Consider the following 15,815-nt stretch of genomic DNA (forward strand, 5'->3'; position numbering starts at 1 on the left):
TGTTCCTCTGGCAACTAAGAAAATCGCTTAAAGTCATTTATTGACAGTGCAATAATCATTATTAAACAAACTAAATGCTAACTTTTACCTACAGCATGCTAAGTGTTTTACGCAATGCACAAATTGTTGATATTGTGATTCTATGAATGTGTTTTATTTGATCACTCTAGAGTCAAAGGAAAATATCCACCATCATAAATTAAATGGTGTTTCATCTAATTTTTCCCTTTGTATAACTCTATCAACAACAAAAATCTCTCAGAATAATATATATGGCAGCGTAAAGGCAAAAATGTGAATTTTTACTTGTATCGGATAACATCCCTGGTTATAACAACCAGGTTTGTTATTCTTCTGTAAACCTAATTATTGATTATTATAATTATTGATTTTTGCTCTATTAAGTTTCTTATGCATACCTTGTAAATGGTTTTTATTATAGTTCATTATGTTGCTATTCATGTCTCCTTATTTATTTTATTCCTTCTATAATTGATGGAGATATATCAATTATATATTATTATTATTAATATTTAAAGGTCTTGTTTAAGTCATTTAATTAGCTGGTATGGTGTCTTATTAGAGAATTTATTTTTTACAGTGCCAGTAACGCCAGAATCAATAGTAAATAATAAAGACTTTGTGCTGTTCTCATTTAGTGATGTAGTATGTTAGTTGTGTTACCATCCCCACTACAGGCAGCAGTAGACCCGAAAAGATACATCTAAGGAGCAGATTTAGAAGTACACAGAAAGCTACAGAATTTGTTAAAAACTGTGAACTGCGCTGAAGTAAATAAAAGAGACAAGTTTGAATATATGTTGAGAGTGAAACTCTTTCCTTAAATTTAAGATATATCACATACTGTATTTCAAAAGAAAATAAAAACGGGAGATCGCGGATAATATAGGAAATAGCGCCCCCTTCACTTCTAAAGTGCTTCTTCTTTTCCTTTCAGCTTTTTCCCCATATAAAATTTTATATGTCCTGATATAATTCTCATTTTATCAGAACAAACGTCAAAAGTACCGAGACTCTCAATCCTTCCTCTGCTACTGTTTTAGCAACCTTTTCAAACTCCGTATATCAGGACCATGAATATTTCTAAGATTTTCCAGATCTTTCTCAAGCAGAATAGCAGAGATAATACCACGAGATACTTTGAGATTTTCAAAAAGGTTGTTAGTGAAAGGAAAAATCTTGGCGAAAACAATTTACTTAGGTCTATTTGTTTTTGTTTTGTTATATTTGATCAAATCCTATTACTTAGAATCTTCGCAAATTTCTCTCCACCTAGTTTCTTTTTGTAGTTCTCTGCACACCGTTATAAGGCTTTGATTCATGTTCTCATCTTCTTTCCTGACTTTAAGTATGACCTTAAATTCGTCCTTTATCACTTTTCTTCTGTTTTCATCATCTGAACTACACTCCTAAGGCTTCTCTTACTGCTTTTAAAACCATGCTCTCTGTCGTCTTTTAAAGCTTTCGCCTTACCTCTGCCTACCAGAGTCCTGTCGTCAAAGTCCATACCATCATAATCATTTACCTGAGTTATCGTCCCGTTTGGTGGGTTTATGCATCATCAAATCCAAAACGATATAGATCAAAAAGTTCACATTTTCAAAGATTTCCCGCGTTCTGCAACTTCCGCCCCATAAGGTAAGGTTTTTTAATAATAGTTTATCTAAATGAGAAAGAAATGCTTGTTGAAACCCCCAAAGAAAGTGGAAACTCAGAAAAGACTAAAGAAAAGAATGAAACTATTTTACACAGTACCATACTCTCAAGCTTGTCAACTGTCTGCTCCATGTTGTTGCTGCTGCTGCTGCTGTTGTTCTTCGTTTTTTTTTTTATTGGTTGTTGGGGAAAAGCGTTAAGAAAGCATTACCGCCGCCTAATGGTATGGAGTGTGCTTCACGAGACGTCCTCTTTGTACTTCACAATTGAAAAACAAACATTTTGTTTTTCACACAAAATTCAAATTAAATATGCTTGTTTATGGTTGTAATGTGATAAAATATGGAAACTCTCAATGGGTATGAGTACTTTTGCAAGGCACTGTAAGTTGAAGGGCACTTAATAAAACAACACTCCCAGATGCAAGTTTGAGTTTAAAAAGAAAAAAAGTGATTACAAAGAAAAAGCAGTTACAGCTACAACTCCAAAGATCTGAATTTCTATTCCAGCAACCACAATCTTCAAAAGCTCCTTTTTCCATCTGTGTTCTAAGTTTTTGTATGAGCAGATACGCATGGTTAAAATGGGAGATTACATAGAAAATTTTAATATAACCAAAAATAGAGTTTCTATCCAGGAAGGAGCTCCACTCTGTTGCAGTCATATGTGGACTTTGTTCGTACCTCTTCTTGTAATATTTTCCTCCATCTCCTGACACACTTGTTGTGGGAAGCTCCTTGGTCCAAGACTCGCCCACTTGTACAACCTCGACCAGTGCTAGGCAACTGCCTCTTTGCCCCTTCTGCTTGCTGTGAACTCAAGCAGCTGCATCCAAATAATCTGAAGGACAAGTTCTGCCTCCAGGTTAGAGTATCTTTCCATATCAGACAGAGAGCTGACCTTTTCAGTTTCTTTGTGCTGAATAAACTTATAGTGATTTAGGCTTCATAACAGAAATCAAGATTTCAGCACACACCAAACAAACACACATGCACTAAAACAATTTATTTGTATCATCTCAATACTGTGGAAGCACTTTTCTGTCACTTTGACGGGGAAAAAAAGTTTTATTTCATAATTATGATGTAGTTTCTTATTATTATGACTTAGTTATCCTAATGAGATACTGTCTAATAATTATGATGTGGCATTTCACTATGAGATATTATCTATTAATTATGACTTAGCTATCTCATAATGGGCCACTGGCATACTGAGGAGACGGGTGAGACAAGTTCGGCTTGGTAGACAGAAATGGGTCTTGCTAATACAACTGAGTAACACTGAGTAGTTTTACAAATGTTGAAATCTTGCAAGTTTTCAAAGAATCCCATAATGTCAAATTAAGCCTCCAGACATTAGTTAGAAATAAGGCTGGAAAAGACTCATGATGATGCACATGCACAGTGTTATGTGAAAGCTAAGCCATAATAATGAGATAGTAACTTTAATATGACCATGTCAGAATTATGAGATAAAAGTTATTTTTGTCCACCAGATTGGCAGAAATGAGCTTCTATACAATACACAACAAACAATAGTTTCACAAATAGATTCTGACTCCACAATTTACAGTGTTCATTTATGTTGAATTTAACAGATTTAAATGCACATTTAATTTCAAACAAGACAAGGGATATTTTGTCATTTTAAAGTAATTCTGCAGTTACGTTTCTTTATTAATCTGTTGCTGTACAAATATTTGGATTGATGATCAAAAGTTTTTATATTGCTCAGTATAGATTTGACATAACCAGAACAAATTAGTGTAGCTGTCACAGTGTAACAGTTACTAAATAGCTTCACTGACAGAAGGTTCACGATGCATCACAGGAAGTTCCAGTTTCTCACACTTTGTTACTCTCAGGGTTAGATGCTGAGCTATCTCATTGGGATCTGTGTAGAATGCTGCAGGAATATTCTGTTCAATAGAAAAATATCAAGTAAATGCACAATACAATACAAACTCTTAAAATGTCATTAAAAAGTTATGATTCACTTAAAAAGAATTAGGAAAAATGACATAATTCTATACAAGAATTTCACTATCAAGAAATTAATCAGATGTAAATAATCTTGATAACTTTGAACAAGTCTGCTCATTAAGTGTCACCCCTTTTCTTTTAAATTAAATGGACAGAATGTGTTACTTTCCAGTTATATAATCTAGTTATATAACTGGTCAGGTTTAATTATGAATTACAAATAAGAAGATTAGGTGAAACAGCATATATTTACATAAACTGAGAAATGTAATTTTACAGTTTTGTGGTGTACATCAGATATAGTGGATAATATTTCCAATCTCCTGGTAGTTTGGGGAGGTGCCCAGGCACCTCTGCAATTTTAATTTCGCCCTAGCAAAATGGCTCTACAGTTCAAACAAGAAGGCAGCCCTCTGACCAGTTTGACATAAAGCGAGGAAAATCAGTACACCAGCAGAACTCTCAAAGACAGGGGTGCCCAAGTCCAATCCTTGAAAACTATTGTCCTGTAACTCTTAAGGTAGAGAGGCAAATACGACTCAAACCAGATTTTTGCTCTTATGTGAGCCATATCTTTTCTGTAATTTTTCATATCTGCCTTTAAAAAGTTAGATTTTTCAAGGCAGCCTGAAGAGACAAATTCAGATCTTTTCACTCCTACAAAATCAGATTTGTTCTACTTCCATGTGTTACCAAATCAGATATGTATCTGATAGTTTTCAAAGTCAGAACATTCATGCTGCATTTTAGTAGACTTTTGCCTGGAGAAAAATTGTGGTACCTCTGGAAAAGATTGAAAATAATTTGACCTTAGAGACATGTTAAACTGAGATGTGTCCTCTTAGTAGCATTACAGGTGTCTTCAAGCTTGTAGTCAGTTTGTGTAATAAAAGAGTGACAAGTAGATGGTACTGTTTGGCTACATTGTGTGTACCACACTGAAAATAGACCAAAGGTAGCGAAAGAGAGAGTTGTCCCAGAAGATTAGAAAGAAAATTATAGACAAGCATGTTAAAGGTAAAGACAACATCACTCCAAATAATATATAATGTGACTACAGCTGTACATATTATTCAGAAGTTTAAGGACCACAGGACTGTAGCCAACTTCCCTGGCTGTGGCTAAAGAGGAAAACTGATGACAAATTGAAGAGAAGGACAATATAAATGGTAACCAAAGTGCTTAAAGCAACTTCCACAGAATTTAATGGGCAATTCCAAGGTCAATGTATATCAGTGTCAGATTGCACCATCCATCATTGTTTGAGCCCAAGTGGATTTTGTGGGAGATGACCAAGAAGGAAAGCAAAGCACAAAAAAATAAGACACAATGCATATAAGCCACAGAGCTTCTGGAAGATTGTCATTTGGACAGATGAGATGAAAATGGAAACCACAATTTTAGTGTAAAACTGGAGCTTTTCGGTAAGGCACATCAGTTGTATGTCTATAGACACAAAAATTAAGCAAACTAAAAAAAAACTTGTCCCTACTGTGAAACATGGGGAAGGATCAGTTGTGTTCTGGGGCTGCTTAGCTGCTTGTAAAACAGGGAATTTGTGTAGGGTACAATGAAATCTCAGAATATCAAAGCATTATGAAGAAAAAATGTGTCAGAAAGCTTGGTCTCAGTTACAAGTCATGTGTCTTCCAATAGAATAATGACCCAAAACACAATCTAGAACACCTATTCAGCTCAAAACACACAAAAATGACTAAAAGCAAAACAGTGGACAATTCTGAACTGACCTTCTAGCTGAAACATACCAACTGGAGAAAGTACCCTTAAAATCTGAGACAAAAAGTAGGTCAAAATACCTGTGGACAGAAGTCCCATCGACATTTACGGAAATCATTTGATTGTAGTGATTGCCTCAAAAGGTTGCAATATTAGGTTACAGGTACCATCATTTTTGTCTAGGTTTGTGTCATTACTATGTTTTCTTTAATGATTCAGTTGAACCACAACCCAAAAGCAATGTCTATTTTTTATTGGGCAAGTTTCAGAGATTTGCATCTATTATTAGTCTTGCCCATTTCATGTTAGTGAATGAATACTGATTAGTTTCTTCACACTCAAGTTTAAAAAGGGTAATGTGGAGAGGCATTTTAAGACAATCCATTATTAGCAGATTTTCATGCTAATAGCTCTATGAGCCTAGACAGTAATGGAGCTTAAAAAAAAAGCAGCTAGCTGTGGAGTAAACCCAAAAGCAAGTGCAAGAGCATAATTATCAGATCAGTCACATTTTTGCCAAGCATAAAAAGCCTTTCAAAGGCAGACAAAGTTGCAAAAGATGTATTTATCAATGATTTTCAGAAAATAAGTGAGCTTGTGGCTGCTATTAAAAGAGTGCAGTCATTTTGGAACACACATGGTCAGCCCAGTTAACATGCTAAAAGCAGACTGAAACTACTTTCAACATGGGTGCTACGCAGAGACCTTAGGAACTTCCCTCACATGCAAGCAGAACATTATTCTGACATCCAGCAAATAGAAAAAAATTGTCATCTTCAATGACTTTAGACAGGAAAAGCTTATTTTGATTTAACATCAGACTGTGTAGAAGAATGCATATGTGTCTTTTTATGTAATGTATGTAAGCTTCTGGTTTCAACTATATTTTCCTTTTAGAGCACATACTGATATGGATGACACTGTGTTAAAGTCAGTCTCACTTTTCACCTGGACAGAAATACAATCACGAGCAGCACCTGGTATGGAAGTTCTGAAGCCTACTATCACAGGTAAAGCCTCCCAAAGTCAGAAGACAAGCCTTGAACTTGACAGGTCTTTTTGGATTAAGCGAGTCTACTTTTTCTCACATGAAAATCATCAAGTACAAGTACAGATACACATTGAATGATATGACCTTTGACCTTGTGAGCTGCCTATATACCTTGCAAATACTTCATACTTCCCAGCCTGTGAGAACCTGGCTTCTTTTTCCCAGTGTGAGAAATCCCACTGACATATACATTTATTTTAAAATAGCTTAAGTAAAGTGTTTCCATTTTTTAAAATCTCATAACTGGGTTTGTTTGTTGTGCATGTGTTTGCATAAATATATTTGTATGTTTGTGATGTGAACTTCAAAAGTAGGTCAAAGAAGGTTGGGCACCCCTGATGTTTGGCATATAACAGTTTGTAAGGGTCTGCTCATGCTCTATTGTCACAGTTATTTCCTATATATACATATCACAATATGATGGAAGTACCCACCTTAAGTTCTGTTATTGTATTTTCTCTGGTACTGAACTCTCGCAGCATGTAATCTTTTCCATCCTGAAATTTAAACAGTAAAAATTTATTTTCACTTAATATTTCCAATATACATGTACATTCAGTATATTGACTTTACTGCAAATATGACAAAATTCCAATTACTGTTTATGGGTTGCATTAAGGTGATTCCCTTGCTATTCCACAGTTGGTTCTAATGCAATATCCTACAATGAGTTACAGTGGGCCTCCAGGGTATAGGGAGAATTCAATTAAAAAATACAGATACAGACAAAATACAATCAATTCAGAAGAAGAATGAAATGTTGCAACTCAAGATATACAAGTTTCTTCAAAGACATGTTTTAGATGGAAATAGTCCTAGAAATAAAAATAATAACTAGAACAATTTGCATTTCCTGTGAAAATGCAGTGTGAATGCTGAAAGCTGAACGATTTTGGTGAAAATTACAGAAGCATTTAGAGCCAACTTCAGAAGTGTTGCAGATATGCAGGAAGTAGGCAAAAGCAGCAGAATAAAGCAAAATCATGCAAATTGTCATTTGCATAAAGATAAAACTGCTGAAGAGGAGTAAAAACTTTTAATCAACGCAAGAATCCCACCCAAAGAGTATTAGAAATTAGTGCAGAACAGTGCTTACTAGCTAAACTGTAAGGGCACTGCAGTTTATGAGGTAAAATGAGCTAAAAAGGTAAAGCTAGCTGAAATACTATTGTTAGCATCTAGCCTAGCACTAGCATGTTGACCTACAGTAACATATTCCAGGCATTGTGAAAAAAAACCCAGTGCATATTGTTTAGACTGTCAAAATGTCAGACAGTCTAATGCAACCTCCAACTAAGCAATCTGGCAGATGACTCATCTCTGTACCCACCTCTGCAGAAAATTAACCAATAAACGCCTGACTTCAAACCAGCCTCGTCTGACCAGCCCAAATGGAATCACAGTTCTCGGGATCCAAGGGAGCTGGGAGGGACCCAGGCTCAAAGTGCCAATGCAAAATTGACGGAACCCATGCAGGATTCGAACCTGTTTATTCAATATTGGTAATTTGGTTGAATTTCCAGTTCGACATAATTAAAAAACTCTGAATTAACACTTTCAGAATCTGTAAATAACTCAAAAGACCTCTGAGGAGGCTTGTTTATGGCTTTGCTACGGTCAGTCACATTTTCTTCTGACCATTCTAACCAGGAACACAAAATGATCTTATTGAGAGTACGTTGTTAATAAAGCTGATACCTGAAAATAGCTAAGGAACATAAACATATCAGGACATAATAAGCACTACACGATATTACATTCTGTCAGTAAGCACTTTATTTGGGTTGGTACATCAACTTACCTCATAATAAACACGAGTATCATTTATTCTAATCAAGACTCCGTCCACACGCAGGAAGAAACGCTGCAATAAGAAGAAACTGGATGGCATCACTCTCTGTGTATAGAAAAAAAAGGAAGGATGTTGCACATTTATTAAACTTCAGTAAATGTCCAACTGAAGCAATATGCATTTGAAACCTACTGTAAAATTTTAGCTTTCTATCAGAACTACAATACGTCAAGCCCCTTAACTGTTTTCTACATTTTGTATATTATTTTACATTTCAAGAAATTTGATTATTATGAAAATGTTCTATGTATTTTTGTCACTGAGTGTGTGTACAGTGAAATATTTTAAGCATCTCTTGTAAATTTGTTGGTTATGGCTTATAAAAAACAAAACCTCAAACCACAGGTAGACTTTTACATAAAGTAAAAACAGAATATTTTCAACAAAAATGTCAGGGTTCTGGTAAGCATGTTTATTTCTGCCTACTAAATCCTCTATAGGGCCTTCTTCTATGGCATGGCATTGATGCAATCTGTCTACGGCATAACTGAGGTGAAATGAACGCCCAGGCTAATGGCTTGCATTGCTGGGTCTGGTCTCGCTAATCTTCCTTTGTCAAATTCAGGTCAAACCAGTTTGCTGGCAAATGAAGAACAGTGACACCAAGGTAATTTAGCCAGTTTTTAGAACCCTTTGGTAAGTTCTACTGGAAACTTAAATCAGCAGAAGGAATCATAGAGCGACGTAAAATGACCTGGTGGATGGCTTCATTGATTGGGTTAGCGTAGCTCAAAAGATAAGTTCTACCCATGAATTCAGAGCTCCGAATACAAATAAATTCTCTGGGGAAAGTGGCGGTCACAAGGGCCTTTTACTTCAGTGCGCCCCAATCATTTCCCCATGACAATTCTAAAATCTCTTTTATTTTGGGTGTCCTTACAGGTGTTACGTCAATCTGCGTTTGCCCATCAGATACGGTTCCCCCTAGTAATCAATTTCAACTCCATTTATGCATAACTTTACATTATTATAGGTCTGATCACCAGAAAATGCCATGAGTTGTGAGATGATCATTAATTTTTCCTTGATAACTTACTCTAATCAAACTATGTTTTCAACTCAGCTAGCTCTTCTTCTACTTTTTATTATTTCATCCATATTTTTTTCCAGAGAAAAAGAAATTTGTATCATCAGCAAACATTATAAACTTCAAAATACTGGATACTGCAAAAATATAATTTAAATAAAGTATAAATAATTTAGGTCCTAGAACTGAGCCTTGAGGAAGACCACATTTTACAATTTCAATTTGTGACCTTGTGTTATTAATTTGTGCATATTGCAATCTATTACTCAAGTAACTCTTTAACCACTGATATGTAAATCTCATTTTAGCAATACCCGTACATCTCAATCCAGACCTAACAGAGAGTGCAACACCACCTCCCCTTTTGTTTAACCTATTCTGACTAAACGTTTGATATCCATCCAGCGTCGGACTGGAACAATTGCACACTTAAAAGTGCGTTTTCTTCACGCATTGAATGAGTCTATTAAAGACAAATTGGCTCCTTTTGACGAGCCTCAGACTTTAAATGAGTTGATAACACTTGCTACTTGCCTAGATAACAGTTTCAGAGAGAGAAGAGGTCAGAGAAATGACAGGGTCACGGTTAAAACCACTTCAGTACCTGTTCAGGAAGCATATCTGCAAGTCTGGTCATTACATCGCATCCTGTCCTGTTCGCATTAACAGTTTTCCGTTAGTTTTTCTGACTGACGGACTAAAGGAGTATCACAGCCTCATCCCGTGTTTTGCTTCCAGCCATCCTACATTTCAATAATTATTCTGTTCCTCTCTCAGTACTTATTGACTCAGGCTGCAAACAAAATCTTATTGATAAATCATTTATTGAGCAAGATTGAAACAGCCAGACTTCCCCTTTCAATGTGTCCGCTTTAAATGGTGAAGCTCTGCCTAAGATAACTATGAACCCAAGCCACTCCAACTTACTGTGTCAGGTAATCACCAGGAGACTATTTCTGTTTTTGTTTTTTCTACATTCCAGTCCACTGTTGCATTAGGTTTTAGCTGGCTTCAACACCATAATCCACACATCAACTGGTCCAATAATTGTTTAGCGTCTTGGTCCACTAATTGTCTGTCTTCCTGTCTACAGTCCGGTGTTGCTCTGACTCCTTGTCCTGTAGCTGCAGAAGATTCTGAGTTCATCGATCTAAACTCTAATCCCTGGGGAATATCACGACATCCAGCAGGTATTCAGTAAACACAAAGCACTATCCCTACCATGTAATCGTCCATACGATACTAGGGGTGATGAGGTTGCGATGGTTGGTAAAGGGGCTTCTACCCGGAGCCCCTTTGCCAACCAGCTGTGTCTACATTTCCAAACTGGAGTGTCAAGCCATGGAGAAGTACATCAGTGAATCCCTAGCAGCAGGTATCAAAAGACACTCGTCGTCACCACAAGGGGTAGGGTTTTTCTTTGTGGATAAGAAGGATGGCTCCCTCTGACCTCTCATCGACTACAGGGGATTAAACCACATTTCTGTAAAAAAAAAACAGCAAATATCCACTTCCACTTATTTCATCTGCTTTTGAACCCGTACAAGAAGCCACAATCTTTTCTAAGCTAAATCTCCGCAATGCTTACCATCTCATCTGCATCTGCAAAGAAGATGAATGGAAAATGGCTTTCAAAATGCCTATTGGACATTTCGAATATCTTGTTACGCCATTTAATCTCTCTAATTCTACTTCAGTCTTCCAGGTCCTCATCAGTGATGTCCTCAGTGAATTTTTGAACATTTTTGTTTTCATCTATTTGGATGACATCCTGATTTACTCCCGGAACATTGAGAACCACCGCAGACACATCCGTCTCATTCTCCAAAGCCTTTTAGAGAACCGTCTCTTTGTTAAGGCCGAGAAATGCACATTTCATAAAACAATCTCCTCCTCCTCTCCTTTCTTGGCTACATTCTTGAGAGCGGGCAGGTTCGACTGGATCCAGGAAGGATAAAGGCGGTCATGGAGTGACCAGTTCCAAAGTCACGTAAACAATTGCAAAGATTTCTAGGATTCTCCAATTTTTATAAACGCTTTATCAGAAATTACAGCCAAACCTCCGCACCGTTAACTGCACTAACCTCTACCAAGATCACTTTCACTTGGACCAAGGAAGCAGATCATGTTTTTCTCTAAGTTTAATTTCCATTTCATTTAGACTAGGTTCTAAGAACACCAAACCCTCTCGACTGTGCTGAAGAGACCCCGGCTTTCATTTTACCCCCCAGCTGTACAGTTGGTGCGGTCACATGGGAGATAAAGGACATTGTAAATCAAGCCTTACAGAATGAACCTGACCCAGGTAACAGTCCTTCCAATAGGACTTATGTTCCCACCTCCGCCCGTTCTCGTCTTATTTACTGGTTAAATTCCACAAAGTTTTCTGCCCACCCAGGTATTAGCAGAACCATTCCACTTATCTCTTGTCGCTTCTGGTGACTGTCCTTACATAAAGACATTAAGGAGTTTGTCTTTGCCTCTCAAGTCTGTGCTCGTAATAAACCTTCTCTTCGACCACCTGCAGATCTGCTCCACCCCAACATCCTTGGTTCCACATCGCCATAGATTTTATTACCGGACTCCCCACATTCCAAGGTATGACCACAATTCTTTTTTTTTTTAACTTTATTTTTGTTATTTTAGCAGTTTTATAGATACACATACATACATTGAACAGTTAGACCCCCCTCTAACAAAAATTACAGAGCACCTAGTGTGACAGAAGCAGTTGAGTAATAATCAACAAAAATAAAAAAAATATGAAAATAGGTAATTACATTAATTATAAGGTTGGTGTCAAGCTATGATGAGTGATCCATTTCTTCCAGTATTTATTGTATTTCTAAGTGGCAAGTCTTAATGAAAAAGTCAGTCTCTCCATTGCGTGGATTTCCTCAATTATGTCCTTCCAGTCCAAACATGACGGTGATTCCACATCAAGCCACCTGCGAGTTATAGCCTTCTTTGCACCTGCTAATAATATTAGTAAGAGATATCTATCAGACTTCTTCAGTTCCTGGGGTAAATTACCCAGGAAAACCACAGGAAAATCACAGCGTAAATTTAAGTCCATTTTAGTATTGATTTCTTTTATCACTTCTGACCAATAGGATGCAATCTTAATACATTCCCAGAAGACATGAAAATGTCCTGCAGACACATTTCCACAATTCCTCCAACATTTTGCCTTTTCAGTATCGTTACAATATTTACTTTTAATGTTAGATGTAACAAAAAAACGCACCATACATTTCCAGGAAAATTCCTTCCACAGGCCAGAACTTGACGTGTGAATCACAGAATTGCATATATTTAACTAAACATGGTCAGTTATTGTTATTGTGGCCTCTTTTTCCCATTTAACCTTAATATACAGTATGTTGTATTACATTTTCTCTCCGTAACAGGAGTAAACCGGAGTATAGTTTGGATATTGTTTTTTTGAGAGGTCTTCTGTTGCTCGAATCTAATAGGATTTTAAGTATACCTGTCTCGTCCTCCTCCAAAAATTTTATACTTTTATTGTAGTAGTGTCTTAGCTGGAGGTATCTAAAAAAAAGTCACATTTTTCCATGTTATAGTTATCTTGAAGTTGTTTAAAACTTTTTAATTCACTATTCTTTGTAATCTTCCAGTAACTTGTTATACCTTTTTGTGACCACTGTGTAAATCTCTTATCCATTCTTGCAGGGAGAAAATCTCTATCATAAGCAGGCCACCTTAGAATTCGAGCACTTCTTTCACTTTGTACTTGCTTTAATATTTTATGCCATACGTCCAATGGTACTTTTATCCATAGGGGTATTAGGTCAGAATCTATATGTTTTTTAATAAGACAATGATCTCCGAGCCAGGATTGTAGAGGTATATCTCTATAAGAAAGGTCTATCTCTTTCCATTTAGTGTCATATGTTGGGTCACACCAACCAACTAACACTCTCATCTGCGCTCCTCTGTAAAAGTCCTCTAGGTGTGGTAAAGCCCATCCACCTCTTTCTTTTGACAGCTGTAGTGTTTGGAATTTTTTTCTTGGTCTTTTTTTAGCCCAGATAAAATTTGAGATTATTCTGTCCCAATCGCGGAATTGTTTGTCAGGTACCTTTATAGGCAGAACCTGAAAAAGATACAGAAGCCTTGGTAAAAGGTTGATTTTTATTATATCTATTCGATTATGTAGAATCAAGGGTAATAAAGACCAACGTTGTAGATCCGCCCTAATCTCTACTGTCAGTGGGATGTAATTGCACTCAAAAAGGTTGGATAACTCTACAGGAATTTTAACTCCTAGATATTTTAAAGATTTATTGTGCCAGTTGAACCTGGACATTTTCTGAATTTTTAGTGACAGTTGGTAGTTAAATGAAAGAACTTGTGTTTTCTGTAGATTTGATTTATACCCTGAATAAGTGCCAAATGTCTTGAGTAAAGAAGATTAGGTAGGTTGACTTCCGGGTTAGTTAGCGTTACGAGTACATCATCAGCATAGAGGCATATCTTATGCATTGTGCCTTTAATGGTTACACCCATAATGTCCTTGTGGCCTGCGCTAGAGGCTCAATAAAAAGCGCAAACAATGGCTGAGGGGGCAGCCTTGGCGACAGCCCCTTCCTAGTTGTATTTTATCTGATGAATCCCCATTAATCTTAATCCTGGCAGAGGGTGACTCATACAGAGACCAAAAGCAACCTATAATTTGATTATTAAAGCCAAATCTTTCCAAAGCCAAATAAAGATAGTTCCAACACACTGAGTCAAACGCCTTTTCTGCATCTAAACTGAGAGCTATCGATTCTGTGTTTTTCATTTGGTCTATGAGGTGAAGAGCCCGTCTTGCGTTGTCATGGGTTTGCTTGTTGTGAACAAAACTGGTTTTATCTGTGTCTCTAATTTCTGGGATTATAAATTCCAGCCTTTTAGCCAGTATTGTTGCAAATATCCTGTAATCAATGTTTAAAACTGATATTGGTCTGTATGAACCACATTCTGTTTTATCTTTACCTGGCCTCACTGAGATCACTGCTCTTCTCCAAGATGGTGGTGTTTCCCCTCCAGAAAGTACATGATTAAAGCAATCCTTAAGCAGAGGAGTAAATAATTTTCGGAAGTGTCTGTACCACTCCGCCGGGTAGCCGTCCTCACCAGCCATCTTATTCCCTTTCATTTTTGAAATTGCTTTATTAACCTCCTCCTCAGTTACCTGTTGTGTTAACCTATTATTTTGATCTGTTCCTATCGATGGTAAATCCAGTGAGGCAAGAAATGCTCTCCCTGAGGACGGGTCTACTACATGAGGCTATGTGTATAATTGAGTGTAGTATAATTCAAAAGATTTTTTAATGTCTCTTAGAGAGTGGTATGTCGTTTTATCTATTAGATTTTTAATTTTCTGTATAAATCTATCAATTTGTTGTTTACGTATTCTCCAGGCAAGAAGTTTCTTTGATTTGGGTCCATTTTCATAATAATCCTGTTTAATAAATTTAGGGGTTTTTTTTTAATTGGTCTTCATACAAGCAGTTTAGAGCTTGTTTTGTGATGTGGAAAAATTACAATTAGGTCACACCTGCTAGTTGTATTGCTATATGTTTATTCTAAGTTCTGTATATTCCCACCAAGTTAAAGCTGTTTGGGTTACATGCACAAGGTTGGACGTTGTTTTTCCCCAGCTGCATGGGAACCAGTCTGATTCCCATGCTTTGGATCCCTTATCCCTTTGTACAAAACTCATGTGTTGTCTCTGCCTGGCAGAGCTTTCCGTTTCAGACTTGCTTCATTATTGACTGTCCTGCGAGCTCTCTGAGTTGTGCACAATATATGAATAAACCGGATTGAGTGATTTCACCTGAACAGTGCTTGGAAATAGTTTTTTTTCCCACGACAGTTTGGTACCGTGACCCGGATCCCTCGACTGGACATCCGAGGACGTCGACGAACAGAGTTTGGCCAACCTGGACTAAATTCCAGCCTCAAACCTCGATTTAAGAGACGAGAGCTGTTGGTCGGCTCCACGGCTCCAGCGCTGGGATAAACGAACCAAAACCACTGTTATCAGGTGGGATACTCACTCAGGCTAACAAATTAATTTTGCAAATTCCAAATTATTAAATCTAAAATAGTTAAGGATCCGATAAATCTTTCACCCTGGGGAATAGAGATTGACGGTGTTAAGAGGAAATGTTGGGTTAAAATCCCACGGGGAAAATAAAAATAAAATAAAATACATAAAAAATATATAAAATAAAATAAAAACAATTAAAAAAAGAGAAAACAACGGATGGGAAAGAGTCCCTCCGGAATTGTTTGAGTTACAGTCTCAAACGGAAGAAAAAAAGGGAACCACGGGTTTCTAGGCTGAGGGTCTTAGTGGAAGACCTTATCGGTGAATAAGGCAGGTATTTTCTTAAGTTTTGGTTTTCTAAATTAGGGGAACTAAACCTTTAGAGAATCCTAAAGACCTTTATCGGAAATAAAGGCCCCTCTTAA

At 36.8% G+C, this 15,815-nt stretch overlaps 1 protein-coding gene across 11 annotated transcripts in view; it reads right to left on the reverse strand.

Moving 5' to 3' along the window:
• tiprl (TIP41, TOR signaling pathway regulator-like (S. cerevisiae)) overlaps positions 1-15,815 on the reverse strand; it is a 58,695-nt gene that overhangs the window by 17,004 nt on the left and 25,876 nt on the right. For 10 of the 11 annotated variants that reach the window (XR_004340946.1, XM_032575894.1, XM_032575891.1 and 7 more), the window contains 2 exons: positions 8,252-8,347; positions 6,885-6,947 (listed from right to left, as the gene is read on the reverse strand). Coding sequence is in view for 10 of the 11 variants with exons in the window: in XM_032575894.1 (XP_032431785.1) it covers positions 6,885-6,947; positions 8,252-8,347 (159 nt within the window). In the remaining variant the exon portion in view is untranslated. Of the gene's footprint in view, positions 1-2,665; positions 3,599-6,884; positions 6,948-8,251; positions 8,348-15,815 lie in introns of those variants that run through there. The other variant, XM_032575895.1, reaches the window with a different exon arrangement.

Source organism: Xiphophorus hellerii, chromosome 11 (genome assembly GCF_003331165.1).
Source record: "Xiphophorus hellerii strain 12219 chromosome 11, Xiphophorus_hellerii-4.1, whole genome shotgun sequence".
In the NCBI taxonomy this organism is placed as follows: domain Eukaryota; kingdom Metazoa; phylum Chordata; class Actinopteri; order Cyprinodontiformes; family Poeciliidae; genus Xiphophorus; species Xiphophorus hellerii.